Below are 23,878 nucleotides of genomic sequence, written 5' to 3'. Positions count from 1 at the left end.
GTTTTCAGCAGGCCAGATGGCCTCTGCCCAAAGTCCTGGGGGTGGGACCACCTAACAGAGCCCTGGGGGCACGACCCTCCCAGCAGATGTTCAGGGCGGGTCCTCCACCCCAGTGGGTCCAGAAGGCAGAGGGCAGAGCTTCAAGTCAAGGAGGATTATTCTCAGGCTCAAAGATCTTGGAATTCACTCTGCTGGGTTCGGACTTGCTTGGGATCCATCACCCCTTCCTTCTTTCCTATTTCTCCCTTTGCAAGTGGAAATGTCTATCCTGTGCCTATCAATCACTATATTTTGGAAGCACATAACTTGTCTGGTTTCACATGTTCACAGCTGGGGAGAAATTTTGCCTGAGGATGAATTGTACCTCAAGTCGCACCCTCATCTGATTCAGATGATATTTATTTATTTTTTTTTTTGTGAGGAAGATCAGCCCTGCGCTAACCTCTGTGCCCATCTTCCTCCACTTTGCATGGAACGCCGCCACAGCATGGCTTAACAAGTAGTGCATCGGTGCGCGCCTGAAATCCAAACCTATGAACTCTGGGCAGCCGCAGCGAAGCGTGCACTTAACCGCTGCGCCACCGGGCCAGCCCCTCAGATGATATTTAGATGAGACTTTGGACTCTAGACTTCAGAGTTGATGCTGCAACAAATGCAGACCTTTGGGGCCGTTGGGATGGGATGAATGTATTTTCATGTGGGAAGGATATGAGTTTTGGGAAGTCAGGGGTGGAATGCAATAGACTGAATGTTTGTGTCCCCCCAAATTCCTATGTTAAAACCCTAATCCCAATGTGATGGTATTATAAGGTGCGGCCTTTGGGAGGTCATTAGTTGGGATTATGCCCTTATAAGAAGGGGCCAGAGAGCTGGTTCGATCTCTTTCTGTCATGCGAGGCTACAACCCAAGAGTCAGCCATCTCCAACCCAGATCCCCACCATGCTGGCACCCTGATCTCAGACCTCCAGCCTCCAGACTGTGAGAAATAAATAAGTCACCTGTAAAGGAAGCTGGGACCCCTCTCCTTGGTCTAACCAGTGACTCTAGCAAGTGAGCTGCATAGGCTTATAGTTAGTACAACAAAAATCCACTCTGTCCTGTGAAGCAGCCGTGCAGGCCTCATGAGTCTGTGTCTAAACAACCTTGCGGCCCCTCATCTCATGCAGGGACCCGCTTTATTAAAAGGTATACAAACTGCACTCAGATCTGTAGACCTTGGAGCAGTTCCTCAGAATACTCTGTTGGACTGTTTCCCAGGATTCGAATTCCTCACTTTGATTATAGAATAAACTCCTTCATTTAACCTTTACCCAGACTCTTTATTTCAGTCCACACCAGTCCATGGCAATTTGTTACAGCAGCCGGAACTGACCAAGACATTCTTTCCCTTCCTCTGTCCACCCAATTCCTATTGACCCTTTCTCTTCCCATTTTGCCAAATGTGGTTCAGATCAGTGGAGGGTTTCTTAAGCTGAGACTCATTTTCCAAGGTAACGTTACTTCCTGGTCAGTTCTCACCCTTGAGGAGACGCAGGACTTGTAATAGCTGAGACTTTGGAAACCACCACATGAACACACAGCTTTGGGATGTGCTGACCAGGAGTCAACCTACGACTGTTAACAGCCAATGCCGGTGCCTGGGTCAGTTAGATGTTTACACTCAGAGGGACCCCACTCTCCCTCCCAACTTTTTTCCAACACTTTTGAGTACTTTAGAATTTTCCTAGGGTACTGAAATCCCTAAAGCAAATGAAAAGACATTTTCTTGTATTTTTCTCCTGGAAGCAGTATTACCCCCGAGCGGGTGTGCTGATGAGATTGACAGCCGCCTTTTGGAGCAGGGGCAGCCTGTCCTCTTCAGTTTAGTGATTTGCCAGTCTGTCAGCGTTGGTTTTTGGCAGTGCCCCAATGTGGATGAGATGGAAGGTGTGATCGGCAGAACAATGCACCCAATGACACCCACATCCTAATCCCAGAAGCTGTGACTATGTTACTTTGCACGGTAAATGGACTTTGAATGTGTGATTAAGTTAAGGATCCTGAGATGGGGAGACTATTCTGGGTTATCTGGGTGGGCCTAAGATTATCACAGGATCCTTATAAGAGGGAGGCAGAAGGGCCAGTCAGAGAAAGATCAGAAGATGCTACACTGGTGGTTGTGAGACATGACTCATTTTACTAAGGACTTACATAGAACTTTCAGTGTTCTGAAGGCTCTGCATAACTAACCGATCCATCCTCATCTATGCAATAGAGAAGGCCTTCTATCATGCCCACTTTACCAACAGGGAAGTCAAGGCATGAAGGCTGAGCACACAGAGGACTACCAGGTGTGTGCCCAGCGGGTGGGGACCAGGTTCGTGTTCCAAATTCCTCTTCTGTATCACAACATTAAGGTTTAGTTCACTGAGCTGATTAATAATTTCTCCATTTCTACCTCATTTCACACGGGGTTCCCCATGGACTTAGAATTTCTCCTTCCAGCTGCAAAGTCACTTTTTTCTTTTGCTCAGGAAGATTCACCCTGAGCTAACATCTACGCCAATCTTCCTCTATTTTGTATGTGGGTCGCCACCACAGCATGGCCACTGACAGACGAGTGGTGTAGGTCCGCACCTGGACCTACTGAACTAAACCTGGGCCACCAAAGCAGAGCACACTGAACTTCACCACCAGGCCATGGGGCGGGACCCTGCAAAGTCACATTTTAATATTAAAATACAGTAACAGATGTCTATGTTGTCTTTTCAGACCCATTTTAATCTTACGATATAGTGCGGAACCATGCTCGTAATGAGCCCAAAGGACAACTTCGCATCCTCAGGAAAGATGGCAGGGGATACACTTTTGACATAGCTAACAAACCGTCCAAGGGCATATTCTTTTTGCCTTTTCCAAACTACGAAATAGTGTCCATGTTCCTTTTTGTGAAACGTTTATAACAGATAACTGACTCTGCTGCCTGGGTAGTTCTACTTTTTCAGAAGAGGCAAGTTTAACCTACAATGATGATTCTTATTTCCCATTGTTTTGAGGAGCTCAACATAGACTCAAACTAACTCATAGTTTGCTTTCATTAGTTTAATCTTTTTTGGACTTTGTTTTCAAATTCTGTCTGAAGAACGTGACTCTGGGAAGCAGTGTCACTGGCTGAGTGATCCCCATGGAGCCCTGACTCACTGAGGGGACGCTGGGGCAGGAAGACTCCAGGCATCAAGGACCCCAGGGGTCTTCAGAGCGCGTGTGCCTCACACTCATGAGCGCGGAATGACGCAGAGCTTGTAACGGGGCGGGATGCTGCCAAACCCAATCGTGATGGGGCTGAGGTCAATATCCTTGGGGTCAACCAGAGACTTCAAGTTAAAGTGCTGCAGAATGGCAGACAGGAACAGAAACAACTCCATGCGAGCCAGGCCTTCTCCGACACACACCCGCTTTCCTGCAAGTGACACAGTATTGATGAGAAACTGAGGCAGCTTCAGGAGACAGCACTGCTACAGGCGAGACAGCAGAGAGAGAGCTGAGTGGGAGGAGGCTGTGGGTAATTTACCATTCTAAAGCAGAGTTGACCCCTCTCTGCCCAGAAAGCACAGAATGGACTTCAGTATAAGAATATCAGTGACAGACGTGTTCAGGGACCAGCCTTCATCCGGCCTCAATCTCCAGAACTCAGCTGCAGAAACCTGCGTTGGGTTGGGAGAATGGTCTCTGCCAGTGCTCACCCTGATGTCCTATAGGAAGAAGCGAGGCCACCACTGGAAGCCAACACTCCAGCATCGAGTGTTAAGGTTATCGGGTTGGTTATAAGGTTTTCCCTCAGACCAACACCTGAGGGGAGGCACTGGGAAGGAGGCCAAGGGCCAGGGAGGGGGACACCAAGTCACAGCCAGGGAAGGTTAGATGGTCCTAGGATGAGTCCAAGTAACCAGATGTTAGATTTTGTTAGTGACCCTTGTTTAAAATTATGGAGAATTAGGTAATATAGCTTTGAAAGATTTTCGTTAAGTCCTATTAAATGAAGAGTTTTAGGACTGAATTAAGTGAAGTATCCACTCTACAGAAAAAATAATTCATCCGTAACACCTCCTTCCCAGGACTGCTGGTGAAAAGGTGTCACTTAACTTCTCTGAACAGGGAAGAAAACATTTGGGACAGGATGCAGGTCTGTGATAATGGCAGATGATGTGTGGAGCAGAGAGCAGGAATTAGGAAAAATTCCCTGGGGAAGCTGCTACATCTGAACTCTTCCTACCTGCGGAAAATGCCTTGAAATGGTCACTGTACTTGAACTTTCCACTTTCGTTCAGAAAGTGCTCTGGCTTAAACTCCTCTGGATCAGGGAACTCTTGGTCGTCATACAAGAGTGAGTCCAGTGTCGGAATTAGGACCGTGCCCTAGAAGGAATAAAGGCTGTCTCCGTCAGTGAGGTAAACAAAACATGGGCTTTCATCTGGAAGCCCCCAGTGAAGAAGGTTGTGTTGAATTTTACATCATACAACACAGTATGTTTCCACTTGGGGAAGTTGTTTGCTTAAGGGCTAGACAGAAAGCAGTTAGGGGTGAGGTCTAAATGGCAATGAGAGCTCCCATCTTTTCAGAGGAGCAATCCAGGCTGGAGTCACTGCTGTTTGTTTCTGGTGTTAGAATACACTACAAACCCCAGGCACTCTCTGAGGAGTCCTTTTACCAGGTTTTCTCCATTTCTGGGGTCACCAGGTCCATGTGAGGACTGCAGGGGAAGCAGACTCTGCAGAGGGGAAATGCTGGCCCAGGCCCCACCTTTCAGCCTCATCTGCCAAAAGGTGGCATCCTTGGATCCCCCCATCCTGTTCCCTGGCAGGCTAGCTGGTGAGCCAGGAGGGTGGTGCTCAGGGTGTGCACTCCAGGCTCACCTTGGGGATGACATATCCTCTGAACTCTGTGTCCCGGGTTGCTTCATGGGGCAGGTTGGAGGGCACAAGGTTGATGAATCGCTGAATCTCATGCACAACGGCATCCATGTAGGGCATCTCTAGTCTGTCCTTGATGGCAGGGATTCGGCTTGGCCCAATCACTCTGTCAATCTCTTTATGAAGTTTCTCTGCCAAAATATGAATGGAATAAATGTAAAGGATTGATTCCAGGCTGGCTCAACATCCATGCACCTGTCCTCCACCCACCCATCCATTCACCCATCTACCCACCCACCCATCCATCCACCCACCCATCCACCACCCATCCATCCACCCAATAGATGTTTTTGGAGCACTCTAAGCAGTGCTTCAGGTGCCCCAGGTACTTTGGATTATTGGATAATTCCTCTACAGATGTCAGTAAGTAAGATGTCTATGAGGTTATTTATAGTCTCCAGCATCTTTCGGCCTCTCTTAGCTGATCACGGCTAATCCAGTCCTTGTCTTTAAAGTAGGAGTGGAGAATGACAAAAGGGTCTTGGAAATCTCTACAGATGGTTCCCAACTTATGATTTTTCAACTTTATGATGGTGTGAAATCAGTATGCACTCAGTATAATCTGTACTTCATATTTTAAATTTTGATCTTTTCCTAGGCGTGCAATATGCGGTACAATCCTCTCGTGATGCTGGGCAGGGCAGTGAGCCGCAGCTCCCAGGCAGCCGCATGATCATAAGGGTGAACAATTGATACACTTACAACATTCTGTACCCACACAACTAGTCTGTTTTTCACTTTCAGTACAGTATTCAATAAATTACATGAAATATCCAACACTTTATTATAAAATAGGATTTGTGTTAGATAATTTTGCCCAATTGTAGGCTAACATAAGTGTCCTGAGCACGTTTAAAGTAGGCTAAGTTAAGCTATGATGTTTGGTAGGTTAGGTGTATTAAATGCATTTTCCACTTACAATATTTTCAACTTTCAATGGGTTTATCAGAACATAAGCCCATTGTAAGTCAAGGAACATCGTAGTTGGAGGGAAATCTCTGTATTAATTATTACCCCAAGCTGGTTCACTGCATGCTTCTAAGAAGTATGAAGGTGAATGGCAGAATGGAGCCAGACATGCATGGACCACTGCTTGAAGAATTTCTTGGAAGCAGGAGTCTGGAATTCCCTCTCTTTCTGGCAGAGGCAACAGCAACCTTCGGCAAGTTGCTTGGCCGCTCTGAGTGTGAGAATTCCTGTGGGCCTTTTAATATGTGGCATGAGCCATAAAGTCATGTACAGTATGGTACCCAGGTAAAAATGTAGAACACGTACACCACCACAGATTGTATGCTGAAACTCAGTGAATGTTAAATGTATGAAGTCGTGCACAGGGATGACACACAACAGTCCTGGGACATTGACGAGTCTGAGGGGCCGTGAGGAGGGGCTTCAGCTAGCTCTGCAACCTGTTTTCAAGAGCTCTGAAGCAGACACCGCAAAATGGTAATACACATTAAGTTGGGCAATGGATATATGGGTGTCAGTCATATTTATTTTCTGTCTTTTCTCTACATTGGAAATTCCTCCTAATTAATCACATAAACCATTTTTTGAATCTATGGACCCCCTAGTACAGAGTGGTCAGATGTTCTCTCAGAACTGCCAGACCTTTGAAAGGCTTCTCTCCATGGACATTGGCTCCTTCCCCCTCCACCTTTCTGTGAGATAGGCAAAGCGAAGGCTTTGGAGTCAGACGGACCAGTTCTGATCCTGTACAGTCACGTATCCATGTTCCTGGGGCAATGACTTCGTATCCTATAATATCTGCCCTCAAGAATACAGTGTATTCAAGGGCTTGTCCCCATGCCTGGCACACAGCAGGAGCCGAATTATTGTCAGCAGCGGCGAGTGGCTCCCTCCTTGCAGCAGGGACTGCCCCAGCTCTGCACAGCCCAGTGAACGGTGGGGGGTCCAGGCCTGGGCACTCCCCTTCCTTCCTCTTTCCTTGGACGTTGCACTGACTGGCCTGTGGACATATTAGTGCCCCTCACATCACCTCTACTTGGCCCACGTAGGTGCTTCTAGTACATGACCCTCTGCACATGTGGCACCAGAAGCCACGCCTTCTTCTTCTCCAGGGCACCCTGAGTCCCACCTGGCCCAGGTACGGGGAGGAGCCCCCAGAAAGGAGCAAAGGGGTTCCAGGGCAGCGGGCAGCCTTGGAATGCTTCCCCCTTGGGCTTTCTTCTTCTGATCCCTATCCTTCTAGTCAGGTAAGATATGGCAGGAGGGCTTTGTCCCTGCCCTGCCCTCTCTCCCTGCTCTGCCTAGAAGGCCAGGTCTTACTCAGGGGTAATGTGGTCATGCTATTTTCACTGTCATAAACAGGTTCTACTATGGAGCGGAATGCAGAGAGCATTGCGTTTCTCCACTCTGGTGCTGGTTTTTCCTGCAATCAGGGGTGTGTCAGTGGGGTTGTGGGAGGACTAGTGTTCAAGAGTGCCAGGTGCCCATCATGCACAAGAACACGTCCCCTCAAAGGATTCGCCAGTGATCCCAGTGTCACTCCCACAAGGGTTCACTAGCAACACCAATTCCCATTTTGCAGACGGAAATCTAAAGCCTAAAAGTTCTAGGCTGAGCATCTAGGAGTGACAGCCCTGGCATCCTTGCCTGTTACATGCGTACCTTCAATCTCCGGGTATTTCAGGAGAATCAGGAGCCCATATCTCAGAGTGGTGCTGGTGGTCTCTGTCCCCGCAAAGAACATGTCAGCCGTGGTCACCGCAATGTTTTCCAAGGTGAACACAGGCTCTGCACTGTGCTTTTCCTGCAAATGTTAGAGACAGAAGAGGCTCGATAAGGGGACATCTTCAAGTGGAGGAGAAAGAGACCCTTGTCTCCCTCAGCAGAAGAGAACCTGGAAGCCCTGCCAGCTCTGCAGGGAGGAAGGGGCAGGTGTGCCCAAGGCTGTCCCCTGGAAACACAATCATCTCCACTGCACGGTTAGGGAAACTGAGGCTCCCAGAACACTGGCCATGGGCAGGACTGTGTCTCTCACCCAGGCTATGGGGCTCTGTGCTCCTTCTAAGCACCAAGGGCCCTCATGTACCATGACTGCCAGCAGCCTAGGGCTGAGCTGTGCGGCCTCTGCTAACAACTCAAAAGCCACAGGGGCTGCCCTTGGCCTCTTTCTTCCCCCGTGTTCAGCGCCTTTGGGTCCCAGGAGGCAGGGAAGTCACCAGGAAGCCAGACACCTGGAGGGCAGTGAGGGGCCCCACTAAGGGAGCAGATTCGCAGACAACCTGGGGCAGTTATCTGTGGAAATCAGGAGTGAAATCCACCTGCTGTTCTAGAGCCACAGTGACGTCAAAGGAAAGAGAAGAAGCATCCTCAATCTGGTTGGGGGTCCTGAGGGGCCATCAGATAGGTGATGCTGAGTGGACCTGGAACCCCTTGAAGTCATGCACAGCTTGGGGTTTACGTGCTGACGAGGGACAGAGAGGGCCTCTCCCCAGATGAGACATGATCACTAGTCAGTCGACCAGAAATGGTTAAGAGGAAGGCTCGGAGAGAGCCGATGTGAGGGGCCCACTCACTCTGTCCACAGCCCCCTGATGGATTCCCCAAGAAAGTCCATCTGCTGGTCAGCGCTTTGGAGGGTACAGCGATGTTGAAGGCCAGCCAGGCAGCCTGGCTGTGTCTCCACAAGTGTGGAGCAGCGTGTGGTGGTCAAGCTGAAGCGAGTGTGTTTGTATGCAACCAAGAGCATCAAAATGTACCGAGTGTGGGCAGTCGGGACACCAGCAGTGCAGTCACAATATAAACCCACGCAGCCTCCCACTCAGCAAACCCATCTCATACGGCTGAGCTCTTGGCTTCGCCTGGTGTCGGTAAGTCAGCTGCATTGCAAGGATACCTTCTCCAGTTCCACGAGCAGGCTGTCGGTGAAGTCTCGGGGGCGGTTGGAGTCCAGCGACTTATGGTGTTCCTTCACTCTTTCTAAAGTGTAGGCTTTAATTTCGGACACATTTTTCATTACTTTTCTATGGCTTCCAGGCAGGTAGCGCAGATAGCTTGAAAAATAATTATACAACTAGAAAGACAGAAAGGGGGAATTATCTTAAAATATATTTTTTTTCTGGATGCAACATAATTTTGTATACTAGGCCAATAAGTTTCTCCAAACCTGGATTTATGGCTGTCGCTACTGTAGTATCTAGAATATTTAGGCCCCCAGCACCTTCTGAGCACCCTCTGTTAGGTGGTGCTCGTCTGTGGGGGATGTGAACACAGGGGACATGCTGCGTGTGTCTAGTGGTCAGTGTCCCCAGGTTAGCAAGGGGGACGTCGGCCCCATGGGTGTCTCCAGAAGAAACACACAGGGTAGTCAAACACGCCCTGGCTCCTGTTCTCCAGCTCTTGTAGGCCTGTCTGTCCACACGACTTGAATTCCCCTTCTTTTTCTAATGGAAACTGTGCAATTGAAGATGAGGGCAGACTAACGAGGACGGAGGAGAGAGGCCGCACCTGGAGCCAGGGAGTGCTGAGCAGGTAGAAGTTCTCGTTGAACAAATGCATCAGCCTCAGACACATCTTGTCCTCATAGTCAAAGTGCTCGCGGAAGAGGATGTCGGCGATGACGTTGAAGGGCCCACCGCCGATAACAAAGGTGGGGTCGAAGGGCTGGCCTGGAAAACAGGTGAGCTGTCAGAGCGCTTCACACGCGTGTACAAGGCGGTCCACGACTCAGTCTCCTGGCTGGCATTTACCACCGCCTGTGGGAAGACACACTGGGAACTGATAATAAACAAGAGATAGTGAGTATTTGAACCTATTCAGGTTTCTTTACTTTTCAGTCATTCAGGACGTAACAGTGACACACTTGGTCCCCACTCCCGCGCCCCCAGACGTAGAGGAAACCCGAGGTGTAAACTGGTGTCTGTGTGTGAACACCACCCTCTCCTCATTCCAGCGGCCATCAGGGGCCTCGGCTGGGGCTGCCCCCGGGTGGCCTGCGCGAGGGTGCCGTCCCGCCCGTACGCACCCTGGGTCTTCCTGAGCGCCTCCAGCAGGAAGTGGGTCTCCCGCTGGATCCGCTCCTCGTTGCGCTGTTTCCCCATCCCATAGTCACGGAGGACGGTCAGGGAGAAGCGCCGCGTGTCCCTCCAGGTCGGCCCGTTATTGAAAATCACTCCTAAGGGGAGGGAACAGCAGAGGAGTTACTACCAACGTCCAGGTGGGGAGAGGGGCAGGATGCAATGCGCCTGCCCGTGTGCTCCGCGGGGGCAGGGACTGAAGCCCCACAGGAGCCAGAGCGAGGAAGAAAGGAGCCACCAGGCCTCCGGCACCGGGCTGCTCAGGTTTGGGGAGAAGCCTTTCGGGGCTCTCCCTGCATCTGGCTTTCTCCATGGCATCGCCCCTCTCCTGGGCGCTCTCTTCTTCATATCATCCATGTACTTTCTTTCTTTGTCCACTTTGCCTTGCGTCTTCCCCATGTGAGATAAAACCGCATCTGACCACCAAGGAAACCTCCCACCCGGTTCCTGTCTCTTGACAAAATTCCTGAAAAGCTATTCTGTTCTCAATGATGTTTAACCCTCACACTATAAATACCTCAACTCTCAGCTCTGGGGCTTCACAGAAAGTGTCCTTACTAAAATCTGAGGGGTCACATGGCTCCCCGACTATGCAGACAATCGGATTTGGGAAGACCTCAAGCACGTTTCCCTTCTACGTCTGAGGGAGGCCAGAGCGTGGGACATTCTAGAAAGAAGTCTGGCTGGGCCTGAGGGGGCGGGGAAGAGCTGAGATGAGGTGGAGAGGAGAGTGGGCTGCACAGGCCAGACTGAGGGTTTCAGTTCTACCCTAAAATGACGCCTGAATGGCTGAAGTGGAAGCACCATGCAGAGTCGGGGAGGAGAAGCTAGACGGTGAGAAGATGGTTGCTGTGGAGGTGGGGCAGGTGGACGGACAGCATGACCCCTGATCCGGCGTGTGTGAGGTGGCACTGAAGATGCCATGTGGAGATGCTGTTCACCAAGTTAAAAACACGGGTCACTGAGTTTGGGGGTCCTGGGTTCAGGTCTATTCATGCTAAGCATCAGACTCCTGTGGACCCTGTGGGCTCTGCACATGGTGCTGAGTGCAGGCTGGGGGTGTGGCAGTCCAAGAGCGAACCCATAGGAGAGATGGTCCAGACGCGCGCATTTCTATTGGATCAGCCCGGCCTAGCCTTGAGTAGCTCCAACCCTCCAAGTTGCTGGGAGAAGACACTGACCCAGGACACAGGGGAGACGAGTGAGGGGCTGGGAGGGACCAGAGAGTGTGTGCTGAGGAGGCCAGAAGGACAGAGCTGTCAGCGTTACTGGAGCCCTGAGGGCCAGAGGAGACAGGAGGGAAGGCAGGAGGGAGAGAGCAGCTGGTGGACCACCCTGAAGGGTTTGTGACAAGGGGAAGAGAATGCTGGTGGTTGAAGAAGGGGCGGAGAAGCAAATAATTTAAAAATGTTGCTGGGAAGAATTGTGTAGCAAATGGGAGATACAGGAAAATGTGAGGAGAGAGAGACAGACAGAGGCAGAGAGAGAGATGGAGAGACAGAGACAGGGAGAGAGATAGAGAAAGACTCAGAGACAGAGAGACAGAGATAGAAAGAGACAGACACAGAGACAGAGAGACAGAGACAGAGATGGAGAGACAGAGAGAGATCCCAGAGGAGCTGGCATTGTTTGGGACCCAGAGCAGCTGAAATGGAGACAGTAGTGGCTTCTCTATCAGAGCTCAATAAGGATTGACTGAAATGATGGGTGCAGTTCTTGTGCAGCCCATGCTCAATATTATGCTAATAATGAACATTCACATGGTTATTCTTGGGAGACCAGACGCATCCTACGTCCAGGCTCTGGCTGATTGTCAGGGTCAACTCTGAGCTATGTGGAACGTATGAAAACAGGACTTTAGAGCCCCCAGGCGGGAGGCAGCAAAGCCCTGTTGAGTCCAACCTGTGGAATGTGAATGCTGGCCCCTGCCTGGTAGCATTTGGGGGCCCATGACTTGGACCAGGGATGGCAGATAAGGGCTCCCTGAACCAGAACGGAGCTCCTTGACTCCAGAACTGCTCTCATGGGGCTCTCACTCCTCCAGTAAAGCTCCTCTTGTGTTAATGACAAAGACTGAGGTGGTTAACTTTTCTTTTGGCAAATCCAAAGTACAACAAGCCCCCAATGTCCAAGAGGGCAATTGCATGCCATCGACTGTGACAGGACAAAACTTCAGGAACATAAACTGGAAAAGCAAGGTGAGAACACCATCCCCTGTGAGCATATCGATTGAAAATTCTACATGAAACAGATCAATGTTTTCTAGAGGTTCATCACCAAAGTTGACTCAGGAAGAACTAGAGGCTTCTGAGTTCTCTAGGGTAGACAGGACACTGTGTTTCTTTCTAATCTTCTTTGGAATCTCACTAAAACGACACTGAGCAAGTGGAAAAGAATAAGCAGGTAAGGTCAGAGGACAGGAAGGAGAGAGCAGCAGGCGAGGGCAGTGAGCTCTCCGAGCCGAGAGCTGAAGGAGGGGAGCCCCCACCAGGCAAGTGTCCCTCATGGGCTCCAGGACTTCCCAGGAAACACAAAAGGTGGGGTCTGAAGCCAGGAGTGTGGAAAACACTCAGATAAAGACCAGTTAGACCCCCAAACCCCAGCCCTCCTCCCCCTGCAGGAGGAGACAGGTATGTTTTATGAATCAGGGGAACTCAGGGCTCTGGAGACACGGGGTGCAGAGGAAAGAGGCGAGGCTGGGGAGATGGGATCATGTGGAAGTCTCATTCTGAGCTGGGGGGCACTCAGCACCCACTTCCTGGTCTCAGAACATCCCCAGGTGGGATGGGGGGCCCCTCAGTGAAGAACAGGAACTGCAGCTGAGCAAGCCTTGCAGACAAGCAGTGTGTCCAGGGCAGGTTTTGGTGCCCATCGTAGGTGGGAGGACCTCCTGGGATGGGGCCCCAAGACCCAGGAGCACTTGAAGGTGTGAGTGGAAACAGCTCCCAGGAAAGAGAGTGAGGAGGCAGGCCGTGGAGGCGGGAAGGTCTGCAGGAGGAGACACGGCTCATGTGTCAGAGCTTCTCTCTCTGTCATATTTTTCTATAAACATGTCTGTCCTGCTGCTCTGCGTGTGGGTGCTCGAGGCCTCACTCATTTTGTGTAGAAGTCTCACGTAGTAGCTTTCATTAAAATGGGCGCTGTGCTATGACTGAATGACCAGACGCACCAACCAGCACTGAATTGTGTGGGGTCTGTCCGCCTCTCCATCTTTGCTATGTGTTGCTGTTCCTGTTGTCCTCAGTGCCTGGCCAGGCCCTCCTGTTGCCCGCCCTCCACCCCGGCCTGCTGTGAGAAATGGGACGCACCTTTGTCCTTGAACTCCTGGAATGCGGGGATTTCTCCTCTGCCAGAAAACTCGTTCTTGTAGGTGAGGAGGACTTCCTTCACGGCCTTGTAGCCATGCAAGACCACGACGCGCCGCGAGCCCAGGTGCAAGGTGAACACTGGCCCGTAACGCTCTGCCAGCTGCAGAGACCAGCAAGCAGCAGAGTGAGGCCATGGGGACCCGGGGAGGAGGAGGGCTGTGCTTTCAACTGACCCCCAAAGTCATTGTTGTTGACCAAGAGAACCCAGAGGGATCTGGGGAAAGACAGTCTTTGTCCAGCCTGACTTGGGAAGACCACCCCCCCCCCGCCCCGAGAGGCTTTCTTCTTCAAGGAGTGTGATGCACCTGCGCACCTGGCCACACACACCTGGATGGCCTAACTCCCTTCCCACCTGGACACCATTAACTCAGTGGACCAACTGGTCCTGGATGTCCCTCCCCTGAGGCCCCTTTGCCCACATCCCCCCACCACCCCACTGTCTGCTGTCCCCAGTCAAGATCCTGGACCCCCGGGTGCTGCAGGATGACCCAGAGCCAGCACTATCCTGACCCCCTCGACCAAGCCCGTCCTCCGAGGTGCACACCCCCCTTAATGCAAACACTTTCCAAGCCTGCTCTGTGCCCTATGATATTCTTTAATAACTCATTTAATAGACTTACTTACTCATTTAGTTTTTAGATTTGTTAGCTCCTTCACTGTTCACAGCAATCGTTGGAGGAGGTACTATGTAATTTGTCAAACACTTCACTCCTCACTCTGCTCTCTGGCGTCTACAGACAGGTCCAGGTTGACACCAGCCAGTGTGAATGCAGGGCTCACCTCGCACTGCAGTGGCAAACAGCAGCAGCCCCAGCCACAGTGGCTTCCTCAAAACCCATCCAAGGACAAGGGCCCTCCAGGCCCAGCCACGGCCAATGCCCATTTGAGCATGCAGTGCCCAAGCTGTACCACTAGCTAAGTATTTGAGTACCACTCCTGGATGCTACTGTTACTTCGGTTAATTCATAACAGGCTGGTATTGAATAACATCTTGTCTGACAATGAATGAATGCACACATATTGCATCTAATTCCTGAATTCTTGTCCCTAAAATCATCAGTATTTCTCTTACCCTGGTAAAGGACTTGGGAATGTTCTTTAAGTCCACCTGGAAAACGTTCCCAAGGATGGGCAGTGGGAAAGGGCCAGGGGGCAGTTTCCAGCTGCTGTAGATCTGCTTCCAGATGGAGACAAGCAGCAGGGTGGCCACCCACACCAGCAGCGCGACTGTGATGCCCAGGGCCGCCATGGTGCTTTGGGGTCTCTGCTGACTTCTGGGGATGCTCCTGTGGAAAGACAAAGCTTTTATAATGCATCCTGGAGAAAGAGGGTGATCAGCCAACCAATGCCGCCTTCCTTCTCCTCTGGCCCAAGATCTTAGTTCATTATTAACTGCTGTTGGCCACCATTTCAAGGCTGATTCCTGTAGCAGGTGCCTCTTAGAAGCTCCATCCAGGCACCCACCTGACGATGCCTGGGCTCTGTCAACACTGGCTTCTGGCACCAGCACCAAAGTCAGTAAACACGGGATCTAGGGGAGCTCCACCAACCCATAGATCAGGATGTGGGGAGACTGTCCTCCCCTTTGACCCTGATGGGGCAAGGAGGATTCAGATTTTGTTTGCATGTGTTTTTTGGGGGTAGGATTTATGTAAGGCCACATCAACGATGTGCTGACGGTCTCCGTGGCAGAGTGCCGGATCTCGTGGTGCAAATCTCTTAACATCTGATCAGAAGGTTTGTCTGAGCAGCCCCCAGTAGAGCACCCGCCAAACTCACAGGGCCAGAGAAGGAAAATTCAACATTTGAATTCCACTGCACTTTGTCAAGTTGACTGGCAAATTCAGTGGAGTTAAAAAAAGGAAAGAAAAAGAGTTGACCAATTTTGAAAAAGTTAATATCTGATTACAAAAAAGGTATATTTTTATTATAGAAAATAAAGGGATAATTATTCTTTAGAACCATTTGGTCAAACTCTAAAAAGAATTACATTAGGATTTTTACTGCATTTGTTTTAAATCAGTGAGTTAATTTGGGCAGACTTTATGATTTTAAAGTGTCTTCTCTTCGTGTATCCGGGAACGCCACAGAGCCCCGCATTGTTTCTTCTTCTGTGTCCTGACTGATTCCTCCACACGTGCCACTTCTGCTGTCTATCAGGGCTGTTTTGGAGTATTTTGCAGAGCTTTTGTATGTGGTTAGAATGAATGTTTTTTTCACTCTATCTTCTGCCTGGTGATGCAGGGAAGACCTTAATTTATAGGTTGCAATTTTACACTTTTATATAAGTAATGCATCTTTGTGTATAACAGAAAATAAGACGAAAAATGAAGAGAATAAAATCATCTTCTATACTTTTATTTGTATAAAAATGAGGCTGTACTGCATATACCAGATTCTAACCCGTTTTTTTCTCTCAATTCATGACGAACATGGGCCAGCCCTTGACTGTTTTGCATTTAAAAGTGCGGCCACATTACTGGTGCTTTACTTGCTATCTCTCCTGCATTATGAAGGGGTATTGACTCTCTGGCAGGATTTTCTGGGGGTCTTTGCACACCTCTAGTGTTCTGTACCCTCTTGAGCTGGGAACTGACATCGCTGGTCAGACCCCGGGTCCTGCCCCAGGTGTACTTGCTCCTGCTTTTCCCCTCCAGTGGCCAGTGTGGCTGGCAGGGCCCATTCCCCAGGATGGACACTGAGCCGTCTTGACCCCTCTACTCTCTTCTCTTGTCTAGAATTCGAGCCCTGACTGGTCGGGGTGAGGACAGGATATGTGTGAGGCAGGCCTCGTGGCTCCCACTGGCTGAGAATAGCTGCACCTATGCAGCTTACCTGAGCATGTGCATCCTGGGGAGGGAGCCCGTGGGCAGGTGCTGGAGAGCCTGGACCTCACGGGGGTAGACCTGTGGTCTGGGGCCAAGCCCCACTATTCTAGGTCCTCTGGCCTTGAGGCTGTGGGGTGCCCAAACAACATCAAATTCTAAATATAGGCACAGACATCTTTTGACTATAATGACATTTTTTTGAGCACTTCTTTTCAGAAGCAAGCCCTTTTTATTTGTCTTGCATCTTATTCAAGTGCCTGGATCTTCTAGGACAATGTTGAGTAATTGAGATGACGGGGCACCCATTCCTTGTGCCTGGCAGGAATGGGGTACTTCTCCAGGCTTTCCGTCAAGTCTGTTGTTGGTTTTGTGGCAAAGAGACACTCATCCTGGGACAGTTTTCTTCTTTCTCTAGTTAACTAAGAGTATTTAGCAAGGATGAGTGTTGAGGTAATGATAACACCTCTTTAACTGAGACAGTCCTCTGATTTTTCTTCTTACATCTGCTGGTTGATGCTGGACAGAAACATGGTTTCACCCAAAGGCACTCAGCTCTGCGTCACAACAGAGGTTTGCATTGTTTATGTGGAGCCACACTCTGTCACACATTGAGGGAGTCAACTTGTTAATAACATATTCAGTAGTTTTGCATTTACATCCATAAACAAAATTGGGCTGCAGAGTCTTCTGTTTTAAAGAATTGTGCTAACTCGAGAAACACTTTAAGTGCTCTCCATCTTTCTCTATTGTCTAGGAAGATTTAAATTGGAGAATTTACCTGGACTTTGAAATTTTGATAGAACTCACTAGTAAAACAATACAGAGAAGCTTTGTTAAAGTGAAATAAGTGTTTATAAAGATCAGAAAGATCATCTTAATTGAGAAAGTACAACTTACTCCTTGCAGCAAATTCAAACAACACAGAACTGGATGAAACAAAAAGTGTGCGTCCAGCCTCTCCCCACAGAGGCAGCTTCCTTATTTTAAGTCCCATTAAGAAAGAAAAAATGCTGCCAATTCTTTTTTATTATTCCTGATTTTTATTTTTGTTTTATTTTACCTTACTAAAAGATTTGTTTTGCACTTACTTTCATTCTGTGCATCAGTCTTGTGCAGACACTTAAAAGGAAATGTAAACAGGTGTCTGAGTTGAAGTGACTTACAACAGGCTCCTGTGCGCTGGCCCAGCCCCTCGCGGCCACAGCTTCAGCGCCTGCAGGATTAGTGCAGCGACTTCTTTTGGGTTCCTGGACCCAATTCCAGCGTTGGGGAGGGGGTTCTTCCCACATGAACAAACAAATCTCGGACACCAGCAGGGGGTCTGAGAATTCAACTCAATTCTGACGCTATGTACCCAGAGATGGCATCAGATTCCACAGGTTAGGGGTTCAGTCCTGCAAGACTGCCCCCCCGCCCACTTCAGACACCAGTTGTAGGTCCATGTTGTTACCTGTGCTTCTCACCCACTAGCTATAGATCAGAGGTTCCCACCACCCCCTCCTCAGCTTTGATTAATTCGCTAGAATGGCTCACAGAACTCAGAGAACATACTACTTACTAGATCACCAGGTTATTATAAAAGAATATAATTTGGGATCGAAGAGATGGAAGAGATGCATGGGACAAGGCTTGTGTGAAGTGGTGTGGAGCTTCCATGCCCTCTCCAGGTGAGCCACTCTCCCTGAATCTCCACGTGTTCACCAACTGGAAAGCTCTCTGAACCCAGTCCTTTTGGGTTTTTATGGAGACTTCATTACATAGGCACAATTGGTTAAATCGTGGCCATTGGTGATTGAACTCAATCTCCAGCCCCTCTCCCCTCCCCAGAGGTCAGGGGTGGGACTGAAAGTTCCAACCTTCTAATCACAGGGGTGGCTCCATTGGCAACCAGCCCCCATCTTTAAGTGCTTTCCAAAGTCACCTCATTAACATAACAAATGATACCTTGATCACTCTCATCACTTAGGAAATTCTAAAGGTTTGGGGAGCTCTGTGAGCCAGGAAATGTGGATGAAAACCAAATGTATATGAGAAATATATATTGGTGATCTGAATGACCAGATATATGTTTCTTATAGGTCACAATATTGCAGACTTGACATAAAGTCCTGGGAGAACAGCAGAGACCTCTTTTCAAAAAGGGTCCCCTCACAATGCTCTTAATGGCACAGAGGAAAATATTATGTAAGAAAACCAGGAGCACTGACTACTCAGAGGGAAAAATCTGCTTCAGAAGAGTTGCACCTGAATGGCTTACTCTGGACAAGTCCCTTTTCAGATGTATAATTTGCAAATATTTTCTCCCATTCTGTGGAATGTCTTTTTACTTCCTTGGTGATGTCCTCTGAGCACAAAAGGTTTAAATTTGATAAAGTCTAGTTGATCTATTTTTTCTTTTGTCCCTTGTGCTTTTGGTTTGTACCTAAGAAACCATTGCTTAAGGTCACAAAGATTTACTCTCAGGTTTTCTTCCAAGTCTATGATCCTGTCTGAGTTAAGTTTTGTCTATGGTGTGAGGTAGGGGTCCAATTTCATTCTTTGCATATGGATACCCTATTGCCCCAACACGATTTGTTGAAAAGACTATTTCAGCAATGGAGAAAGCCCCAAGAGTGCCAATTGTTTTGTATATTTTGTCTTGAATTTTGTAAATTGACCTACAACTTTGCTGAACTCATTGGAACTATTGGTTCTAACAGTTTTTGTTTTGTAGGTTCCTTAGGATTTTCTATATCCAAGAATATGTCATCTACAAATAGACATAATTTTACTCATTCCTTTCTGACCTGAGTGCCAATTGTCTTGGCCCCTTTGTCGAAAATCAACTGACCAAAGATTTGAGAGTTTATTTCTGGATTCTCAATCTCTTTAGTCTCTATGTCTATCCTTATGCCAAGACCACATTGTCTTGATAACTGTAGATTTGTAGTAAATTTTTAAATCAGAAGTGAGTCCTCCAAGTTAGTTCTTCTTTTTTTAAGATCTTTTTAAGCTATTTTGAGTCCCTTGCATTTCCATATGAATTTTAGGATCACATTGTCAGTTTCTGAAAAAAGACAACTCGGATTTTGGTAGGGATTGAAATAAAACTGTGTCTCAATTTGGGGAGTATTGACATCTGCATTTGTTTGCTAGGGCTGCCATGACAAAGCACCATAGACTGGGAGGCATAAACCATAGAAATTTATTTCTTACAGTTCAGGAGTCTGAAAGCCCGAGGTCAACGTGTCAGCAGGTTGGTTCTTCATAAGCCTCTCTCCTTGGCTTGCAGACAGCTGCCCTCTTGCTGCCTTGTCTCATGGTCTTTCCTCCGAGCACCCCAGGTGTCTCTCTGTGTGCCCTAATTTCCTCCTCTTATAAGGTCACCAGTAAGATTGGATTAGGACCCACACTAACGGTCTCATTTTACCTTAATCACCTCTTTAAAGGCCCTATCTCCAAATACAATCATATTCCGAGGTACTAGGGTTAGAGCTTCAACATACGAATTTGGGGGGGTGGGGCACACAATTCAGTCCTTAACACCATCTTAACAATATTAAGTCTTCTGATTCATGGAGGTGGAATGTCTTTCTATTTATTTAGATCTTGTTTAATTTCTTTCAATGATATTTTGTAGTTTTCAGCATTCAGGTTTTATACTTCTTTTTTAAATTTATTCCTAAGTATTTTGTTTTTTGATGCTGTTGTAAATGGAATTATTTCCTTGATTTTACTTTTGGAGTTACAAAAGTAAAATTGGTAATTCTATATACATTGGTAGTGTATGGAAATACAATTGAATTTTGTATATTGACCTACAACCTTGCTGAAATTATTAGTTCTAATAGTTTGTGGGTTTTTTGTAGATTCTTTAGGATTTAAAATTTTTTCTCTATTGGTTTTCTTTTCATATTGTATTGACTTCTGCTCTGGTCTTTTTTATATTTTTCCTTTGGCTTGCTTTGGGCCTAATTTGCTCTTCTTTTTATACTTTATTAAGGTAGAAGCTTAGGGTATTGATTTGAGACCTTTCTTCTTTTTTAATATAGGTATTTACAGGTATAAAGGGTATAATCATTTCCAGGTATATACAGGTATAGGCACTTACAGGTATAAATGGTATAGGCACTTACAGGTATAAAGGGTATAGGCACTTACAGGTATATCCAGGTATATGCACTTACAGGTATATCCAGGTATACGCACTTACCGGTATAAGTTTTCTTCCAAGCAGTGCTTTAGCTGCAACTCATATATTTCACATGTTGCATTTTCATTCTCATTCACTAAAAAGTATTTTTATTTTTTTTTGGTGAGGAAGATAAGCCTTGAGCTAACATCCATGCCAATCCCCCTCTTTTTGCTGAGGAAGATTGGCCCTGTGCTAACGTCTGTGCCTATCTTCCTCTACTTTATATGGGACGCCGCCACAGCATGGCCTGACAAGTGGTGCATTGGTGCGCGCCTGGGATCTGAACCCAGGCCGCCAGAAGCAGAGCACGTGCACTTAACCACTATGCCATGGGGCCGGCCCCATAGAAAGTATTTTGTAATTTGCTTTGTCATTTCTTCCTTGACCCACTGGTTATTTAGAAGTGTATTGTTTAATTCCCCCATATTTTTGACTTTCTAAAGTTTTCTTCTGTTATTGATATTTAATTTCATTCTATTGTGGTCAGAGAATATACCTTGTGTGAATGCAATCGTTTTACACTTACTGACACCATGTGTTACAGCCTAACGTATGGTCTATCCTGGAGAATGTTCCATGTGCACTTGAGGAGAATGTGTATCCTGCTGCTCTTGGGTGAAGCACTCCATAGATGACTGTTAGATCTGGTTGGGTTTTAGTGTTGTTCAAATCTTTTATTTCCTTGCTGATATTCTGCCTAGTTGTTCTACACATTAATAAAAGAGGAGGATGGAAGTCTCTAGCTAGTATTGCTGAATTATCTATTTCTCCCTTCAATTCTGAGTTTTTGATTAATCTAAAATTTGGGGCTCCATTGTTAGGTAGGTATATTTATAATTGTTATGTCTTCCTGATGGATTGATTCTTTTATCATAACAAAATATCTTTTTTGTCTGTATCAGTAATTTTTTCTGTAAAATCTATTTTGTCTGATATTATTATAGCCACTCCAACTCTTTTTGGTTACTGTTTGCATGGCATCTTTTTCTATTCTTTTACTTTCAACCTTTTTGAGTCTTTGAATCTAAGGTGTGTGTCTTGTAGAAAACATATAAAAGAATTATTTTTTTAAATCCATTCTGTCAATCTCTGTGTTTGACTGGATTGTGTAGTCCATTTACACTTAGTATAATTACTGATAAGGTAGGATTTACATCTACCATTTTGCTATTAGTTTTCTCTCTGTCTTATGTCTTTTTTGATCCTCTATTCCTCTATTATTTATGTGTGTGTGTTAAATAGATATTTTCAAGTATGCTATTTTAATTCCGTTGTTTTTTTTATTATATAGTCATATGGATCACATTACATTATTATGCAATATAATATAACATAAAATTATATTACATTATATCATATCATATTATATTTATTTTCTTATTGGTTGCCCTGGAGATTACAATGAACATCTTAACTTAAAACAATCTAACATATTAATACCAACTTAATTTTAATAGTATACAGAATTCACTCCAATATAGCTTTGTTCTCTCTCCCTTTTTGTATAATTTTTGTCATGTAAATGACATCTTTATACATTATAAGCCTATCAACACTATCTTATAATTATTGACTTTTCCAGTTTTCTTTTAACTCAGGGAGGAGAAGGAAAGAGTTACAAATGAAAATACATTTGTGTTGTCTTTTGTGTTCATTTATGTAGTTCCCTTCACTGTCACTCTCTATTTTGTTGTGTGGATTTGAATTACTGCATAGTATCCTTTCATTTTAGCGTGGAGCAATCCCTCTAGTATTTCTTGTAAGACAGGCCAGCTAGTGATGAATTCTCTGTTTTTGTTTATCTGAAAATGTCTTAATCATTCCTTTTTTGAAGAATTTTTTTCTGGGTTAGAGTTCTTGGTCCATAGTGTTTCTCTTTCTGCGCTTTGAATATGTCGTCTCACTGCCATCTGCCCCCTGGTTTCTGATGAGACATCACTGTTACTTTATTGAAGACAGCTTATACGTGGGGGCTCACTTTCTCTTGGTGCTTTCAATGTTCCCTCTTTGTCTTTGTCTTCTGACAGTTTGACTATGATGTGTCTAGGCGTGGCTCTCCTTCAGTTTATTTTACTTGGAGTTTGTTGAGCTTCTCAAATATCTAGATGAATTTTTTTTTTTTTTACCAAATTTGGGAAGTTTTTGGCCATTATTTTTTCCATGAGTTTCTCTGTCTGCTTCGTCCCTCTTCTCTGGGACTTCCATTATGCATATGTAGAAATTCTTGATGATGTCCCACAGGTCACTGGGGCTCCGTTCATTTTTCCTTATTTTAACAATTTTGCGATTGTCTTCATTGCTCTTAAGGAGGAGCAGACTCTCAGCGGTTCTCACTGTGCCATTTTGGAAGCTCTTCTCCTCCTATCCGTTCTATCAGAGTTATCCCTGACTCTTGTTTAAGAGTTTTCCGGGAAACCTGAAGTTGTTTTTACTTTTGGTTAGAACATGGCCACTCCTATCTGCAAAAGAGATTGGAAAGTGCACAGTTAGCTTTTCTAGACTTTGTAAGTGGAGGTTTTCAAGAAGAAAGAAATTGGGAATGGATGTTAGATGTACCATACTATGTAAACAGTTTTCTGTGTATTATTTCAAACTTAAAAAAAAAAATGTATCTAAACACACACATTTTCTTTTCAGAGAATTGTATCATAGAAATCACCAAATTACTTTATTCAGTTAGCAATAATTATATCACAGGTGTATATTTTTAAAGCCAGAACATGCAACTCTCCATCATTCTTTCCAATGGCTGGATAATATTCCACTTTGTGAATATTTCATAATTTGTCTATTTTGAGTTGATGAATAGTTAGTTTTCCTCCAACCTTTTGCTATTACACACAGTGCTGCAATGATACCCGTGTAGATGTATTATTGCTCAGACATGCATGTATGTCTGTAAGTTTTGTGGGAATGAGATTGTTAGATCATTGGGTATGCAGACTTAAGATGTTAACATATATATAAAATTGCTCCTCAAAAAAAGCTGAAGTACTTTGAAATCTCGCCATAGTAGTATAGGAGCCAGCCCTGGCGATCTAGCACTTAAGACTCAGCACTCACACCACCTTGACCCGGGTTCATTTCCCCATCATACTGTGGTGGCTGTGTGTTGCTGTGATGCTGAAAGCTCTGCCACTGGTATTTCAACTACCAGCAGGGTCATCCATGGTGGACAGGTTTCAGTGGAGCTTCCAGACTAAGACTAGGAAGAAGAACCTAGCCATCCACTTACAAAAAATATTGGCCATGAAAATCCTATGAATGGCAGTAGAGCATTGTCTGATATAGCACCAGAAGGTGAGAGGATGGCACAAAAAGACCATGCAGAGTTCAGCTTTGAACTGAACAGGGTTACTGGGAGTCGGAATCGACTCTGTGGCATTAATAACAACAGTAGCGCAGGAGCACCAGCTCCTACACATCTCACAACACGGGATGCTGTCGGTTACTAATAATTGAGAAGTGCTATTTCATTAGTTTCATGTGCATTTCTCTGATCAATAAAGAAGTTCA

General features: G+C 46.4%; 1 protein-coding gene across 1 annotated transcript; it reads right to left on the bottom strand.

The window, feature by feature from the left end:
* Positions 1–3,255: 3,255 nt before the first annotated feature.
* On the bottom strand, positions 3,256–14,609 carry LOC131406851 (cytochrome P450 2E1). Its single transcript, XM_058542732.1, has 9 exons — positions 14,433–14,609; positions 13,301–13,460; positions 9,941–10,090; positions 9,424–9,584; positions 8,813–8,989; positions 7,582–7,723; positions 4,894–5,081; positions 4,254–4,395; positions 3,256–3,440 (listed from the first exon to the last, which is right to left on the bottom strand). Exons 1-9 carry the CDS (start codon positions 14,607–14,609, stop codon positions 3,256–3,258), a joined length of 1,482 nt encoding a protein of 493 aa, XP_058398715.1.
* Positions 14,610–23,878: the final 9,269 nt, after the last annotated feature.

This window comes from Diceros bicornis, chromosome 6 (assembly GCF_020826845.1).
Source record: "Diceros bicornis minor isolate mBicDic1 chromosome 6, mDicBic1.mat.cur, whole genome shotgun sequence".
Lineage (NCBI taxonomy): Eukaryota > Metazoa > Chordata > Mammalia > Perissodactyla > Rhinocerotidae > Diceros > Diceros bicornis.
This window is presented reverse-complemented; position numbering and strand designations above follow the sequence as displayed.